Genomic DNA, 6,128 nt, shown 5'->3' on the forward strand with positions numbered 1-6,128 from the left:
AGAGAGAGAGAGAGAGAGAGAGAGAGAGAGAGAGAGAGAGAGAGAGTTAGATACCACTATTCCGGATTCAAAACCTGGATTCAAATCCCACCCGCTAACTAGAGACAGCCGACCTCTCGAAGCCTCGGGCTGTCCTTAATGAGTTTCGATCTCCCGACGTGGGTGGGCGTTAAGGAATGCCCACAACTTAGCAACCACTGCTGCTAGGATGCCTGACCTGGAATTGAGTAAGGAACGGTAAGTGTACCGAGCCGGGGTTTGGAATTCGAAGGTCAGAGTTCACGGAGTAATGGAATTCCCCCCCTCCCCGTTGGAATCTACCGGCCGAGGTGGGCACCCTGGCTCTGCCACTCACTTGCGGTGACCTCGGGCAAGCCACTGCCCCTCTGTCGGGGTCAGTTTCCCCAGCGTAAAATGGGATAGATCTTTTTTTGAGCTGGATCTCAGAGGACATCTCTCCCTCACTTTACCAATGGGGCCAGCGGAATGGCATTCATTGATACTATGTTGCTATTAATATTCACAACTGTTACTTAATATCACTACTAATAAAAACAATGTCTACAGATGTCTAAGGTTTGCAAGTATTGAAAATACCGCTGTACAAACTCGGTGATTTGATCCTCGGAATGACCCTGGGCTGGGAGGTGGGTTCTCTCTATCCTCACCAGTTTTACAGGCTAGGAAATGATTCGCCCAGAGTCACACGGTCAGCAGGAACCCCAGGAGCGATCCGAAGGGGGGAGGGGGCTCCATGGCCATCTAACCCCACCCTCCTCCTACAGCCTCCTCACCTTTATACAGGTTAAGAAACCGGCTCAGGAAGGTTAAGGAAACAAGCATTTATGAAGCGCTTACTGTGTGCCACCCGATAGGGCTACAACCACAAAGTAAAAGTCCCTTCCCTCAAAGGGCTTACATTCTAACGGGGGGGAGGGGGGAAGGGGGAACCAGACCCAAAAGAGAACTAAGGGGGAGGGGTGAAAGCAAAATCTTGAGTCCTTTTTAATGTCCCCAGCGCTGGGCACAGAACCTGGCATACAGCAGGCGCTCAATAAAAGCATATGGCCTTCAGTGAGTCGTTCAGGGTCACAAAGTAACACTTCGAGCCCAGGTCTTCCTCCCTGACCGGTCAGCACCCAGCCCCTGCCCCTGGGGGAGAGGACCTGGGTTCGAATTCCTCCTCCGCTGCTTTGCAGCTGTGTAATTTGGGGCGGGGGCTCCTTCCTCCAGCCTCCCGGCCTCAGTCTGCTCATCTGTAGAATGGGCCGCCGCGCTCGCCCGGTCCACACAGGGACGATCCCAGCCGCTCCCCTTCCCGAACTTCCCAGTCCCCAAGTTTGTTTGTATTCGCTGCGAAAGGCAGGGAGCACATCTCGCGATACCTCGCACCCCCCTCCCCCTCCCCCTCCCCTCTTCCTCCGGCTCCCCGCCCCTAGGGACCGAACCACCTTAAGGACCGTACCATGGGTCCCCGGACGCGGGGGGTAGGCGGCGCGAAGGCAAGTCCCTGAAAACTTAAGGCCGAGCGCAGTGAGGGACGACCCTCGCCCCCCGTGTCCTCGGACGGAAGAAGAGAATTGATACTCCCTTGTCTCCGCCCTCCCGCCTGGTAACGGCCCTCCGACCCTCGGAGCGTTCCCGCCTTTCCCTGCCCCCACCCCCACCGAACCTAGAACTTGAGCCCACCTCCGCCCCAGCCGCCAGACCGCCGTCACTAGACAGTCCAACCCCAAGACGTCAGCCCACAATGCACCGGGCGGGCCGGGGCGGGCCGGGGAGGGGAGGGGGGAGCGCGGGGAGAAAGAAGGGCCCGACTGTAGGAGGGCAGCGGAGCATTACCTCATCCCGTGAGCCTCCGCGGGGCCCGGGAGAAGAATCTTCTAGGGTGGGGTCTCCATGGCGACGGGCGGGCCCACCCCCCTGAGGGCGACGCGGGCCAATGGGAAGGCGCGGGGGTGACATCATGGGCTATTTTTAGGGGGTGACTGGTAGCAGATAAGTGTTGAGCTCCGAGCTGGAGACGGGCTCAGAGTTGTACTGAGTGTGGCCGAGAGAGCCCAGCCGGAGCGGCGCGGGACGGGCAGAGAGCGAGACAGGCAGGCAGGCAGCAGACAGGCAGGGGACCCGGGCCGCCGCAGGCAGCCCCCGACGTCGGTTCAGAGCGGGCCCGTGCAGGGCGGTGCAGAGCAGCGCGGGGCGCCCCGAGCCGGCCCGCCAGGACCGCGTCTCTCCTCCTTGCCGCTGCCCGACAGCGCGAGCTCGGGGGGACCCGGCTGCGCCCCGGCCCCAGTCAAGTGCAGACAGCTCGGCCGAGGGGCTGCTGCCCCGCACGCTACTTTTCCCGGAGACACAAGTGGTTCTCAGAGCCCGCGGTGAACTTTTGGAGAAGCCCAGCGCTCCTGGAGCGGCGGAGTCGGGCGAGCGCCCCGATCCGCAGGCAGGCGGAGGAGAGCGAGGAAGGGGCTGCCGCTGCGGCCCCTGACCCGACCGCGCTCGGGAGCGCCCGCTGCCAGCCCGGAGGAGGAGGGCACCGAGGCCGCCGCGGCCCGGGACTCCGGGGGGCTCCCGTCCTCCGGCCGGGCTCCCGCGCCCGTGCCCGGGACAGCCGCTGTCAGCCGCTTGGCCCCCGCCGGCCAGTCACCGAGACAGGGGACGCCTCCGGCCGCACGCACCGGCGCCGCCACTTTTCAAAGGGGAGCGGAGGAGCGCGCGCGGGACGGGAAGCAGCGGAGCGGGCGCGCCTCGTGGCGGAGCCGGGAGGGGGCCAGCCGGGCTCGAGACCCCCCGGCTGAGTCGGGGCGCCGCGCTCTGCCCCTGCTAACTTTGCGAGTGGCGGCCGGACAGACGGACAGACCGCCGTCTAGGCGCGGCCAGCTTGGAGGGGACCTGCGCTGTTCTATGACTACAAAGATGGAAACTACTTTCTACGACGATGCCCTCAACGCCTTCGTGCAGCCCGAGAGCGGCGGCTACGGCTACAGCCACGCCAAGGTGCTAAAGCAGAGTCTGACCCTGAACTTGGCCGACCCGGTGAGCAGCCTCAAGCCCCACCTGCGCAACAAGAACCCGGACCTGCTGACCTCGCCCGACGTGGGGCTGCTCAAGCTCGCCTCCCCGGAGCTCGAGCGCCTCATCATCCAGTCCAGCAACGGGCTCATCACCACCACGCCCACGCCCACACAGTTCCTGTGCCCCAAGAACGTGACGGACGAGCAGGAGGGCTTCGCGGAGGGCTTCGTGCGCGCCCTGGCCGAGCTGCACAGCCAGAACACTCTCCCGGGCGTCCCCTCGGCGGCCGCCGCGCAGCCCGGGAGCGCCTCGGTGGCCGCGGGCATGGTGGCTCCCCCCGTGGCCGCCCTGGCGGGCAGCGGGGGCGGTGCCGGGGGCTTCGGCGGCCTGCACAGCGAGCCCCCGGTCTATGCGAACTTGAGCAACTTCACCCCCAGCTCCGCGCTGGGTAGCGCGCCCGCCTACAACAGTGCCAGCGCGGGGACCGGGGCCGGGGGCAGCAGCCTGGGCTTCCCTCCGCAGCCTACGGCCCCGCAGCAGCAGGCGCAGCAGGCAAACGCGCAGCCTCCCCTGGGCCCGCAACTGCCGGGCGTGCAGCACCCCCGGCTGCAGGCGCTCAAGGAGGAGCCGCAGACAGTGCCCGAGATGCCCGGCGAGACCCCTCCGCTGTCCCCTATCGACATGGAGTCCCAGGAGCGCATCAAGGCCGAGAGGAAGCGAATGAGGAACCGCATCGCTGCGTCCAAGTGCCGGAAAAGGAAACTCGAGCGCATCGCCCGGCTGGAGGAAAAGGTGAAAACTTTGAAAGCCCAGAACTCGGAGCTGGCGTCCACGGCCAACATGCTCAGGGAACAGGTGGCCCAGCTGAAGCAGAAAGTCATGAACCACGTGAACAGCGGCTGCCAGCTCATGTTAACGCAACAGTTGCAGACGTTCTGAGCAGCCCTAGGAGACCAGAGACGGACTTGGTTGGACTGACGCGTTGGTTGCATTTGTAAGAGAGACAGAGACAGGCACAGCAAAGTGTCAGAGACGATAGATCGAGCTGACCCGTGTTGAGCCCCGGACTGGGCCGCCCCCCCCCCCCCCCCGCACATGTCGGGGCAGGACTGGCCAAGCCTTGGGCCTTGAGCTGGTGCGGAGTGGCCAAGCCCCCCAATAGTACCACTTGGCAGAAGGGATGGCCCCACCCCCACCCTCCCTGCCGGACCTGGAGGGCAGAACCTGTCAGCTCCATGTTTAACATTGACCAAGAACTGCATGGACCTCTAACATTCGATGATCATTCAGTATTAAAAGATTTAAAAAAGAAAAAAAGAAAAAAAAAACTTCAATAGAGACCTGTAGTTTGCTTCTGTAGTACTCTTTAAAAAAAACTGGGGGGAGGGTTGGGAGGGAGGTTTCTTAAGAGAAAAAAAAGGGGGGTGGAAGGGTAAAGAATACCGTGGACTCCACTTGCCTGCCTTTCAGTTAACTGTGTATGTATATATCTATTTTTTTTATTTTATGAAAGCTGATTAATGTCAATAAACAGCTTCATGCCTTTGTAAGTTATTTGATGTTTTGTCTTGTTCCGTTTGGGCCCTACCAAGCATTGTTTGTAAATAAGAGATTTGGAACACTCTGGGTATATTTACCCTTTGTAATAAAGTATATAATTTTTTTATGCTTTTTGTTTCTGAAAATTCCAGAAAGGATCTATTATATTTAAGAAAGTACAATAAAATGTTAACCTATTCTACCCCCCCCTCTCCCATCCCACCTTTTATGCATTGTACAGCTTTAGTAGTCCTGGGGGGGGGGGGGGGGGGCAGAAGCTGGGTTTTTAAGACTTGAGGGCTTCCTTAAATTTCCCTCTTCGGAAAAGTGCTACCTGCTTTGAGGAAGTGGGGACCAACCAGCCGCTCCTTTACCGTGGGAAGACACGTGCCTGATGAGTATAGTACTACCAAAGTGTTTTCTCTTTATTCCTTCCCTCCCCCTCCCCAAGGATCCCCACATGATTGTTTATGAAACTGACAGCTCCGAGCTTTCAAGGATGCAACCTTGGAAGTGTAGGATTGTATCCAAAGCCATGTGCTGTTACAGCTCCTAATGTGATTGGTCCTTGGACAAAAGCTGCTCCTCTCTAAACCGGTCCTAGACCCGGGAAGGTACGGGATTTACTCCAACTGGGGTCTCCTTTTTGTTGAAAAATATCCCTAGGTAAAAAAGGATGGTCTTTGCTTATGAATATTTATGACAATGCTGTTGTCACAATAAAGTCATTCACTAACCCAGTAGAGGTTGTGACTTCCTTTCCCTTTGAAGATTTTTTTCATTCAATCTGCTAAGTGAATAACTAACTTTTAGAATTGTAAGGGTTGAAGAGGGAGAAGTGTTTTACAGCAGTCACCCAGCCAATTCTCTGAAGCTAAGAGGGTAAGGGGCTCAAAAAAAAAAAAAATCCCAGCAATAGTAACCGGTATTTTCCATAGTAGTTTATGATGTATGGGGCACCTATCTCAAGAGGACGGACCCTCTTAGGAAGGTAGCTGTAAAAATTCCCTTCATTTTCTACATGAAAACTGAGGCCCAGAGAGACGGGAACCAACTGGCCCAGCTGGGGTCAGAGCTTACTCTTCAGAGCCCAAACACTTGCTTTAGCTCTTAACTAGACCAGCTGCCCTCCCCAGGTAATGTGATGAAAAGCACCTGACCTTGACATCATAAATTTTAAAAGCCACATTTTGAAATATACTTTAATAGTTTCTCTAATTGGCTAAATTCTGGTACCCAAGAGGAGAAAATAATTGTTGTTTTTTTTTTTTCCTGAAACAAGAACCCCATGATATCTTGGGAGAAATCAGTTTGCTGGTATTTTAGAGGTTTCCATGTTTAGAATTTCTCAATTAGCTTTTATTTACCATTATATTATTGAAGGACTAATTTCATACAATAATCATCTGAATGCTTTGGAGCTGGAGAATCCTAACAAGTAATGAAGATGATTAGGATGGAAATTGCAACTCTGCTTTGGGAGTTAAATTCAAAATTTGTCTGCTGGGAGATAATAGAGCTGGCATTTATGTAGAAGGCTTTAATCTTAGTGAAATGCTTTATGTACAGTATCTCAT

At 56.6% G+C, this 6,128-nt stretch overlaps 1 protein-coding gene across 1 annotated transcript; it reads left to right on the forward strand.

Annotated features, from left to right (window-relative positions):
• Positions 1 to 2,900: 2,900 nt before the first annotated feature.
• LOC138165300 (transcription factor Jun-like) lies at positions 2,901 to 4,706 on the forward strand. Its single transcript, XM_069093473.1, has one exon. It carries the CDS (start codon positions 2,902 to 2,904, stop codon positions 3,949 to 3,951), a length of 1,050 nt encoding a protein of 349 aa, XP_068949574.1. The 5' UTR covers position 2,901; the 3' UTR covers positions 3,952 to 4,706.
• Positions 4,707 to 6,128: the final 1,422 nt, after the last annotated feature.

The sequence above is a fragment of the Petaurus breviceps genome, unplaced genomic scaffold (assembly GCF_028583685.1).
Source record: "Petaurus breviceps papuanus isolate PSGF00001 unplaced genomic scaffold, PetGlider_PUasm1.0 208, whole genome shotgun sequence".
NCBI classification, from domain to species: domain Eukaryota; kingdom Metazoa; phylum Chordata; class Mammalia; order Diprotodontia; family Petauridae; genus Petaurus; species Petaurus breviceps.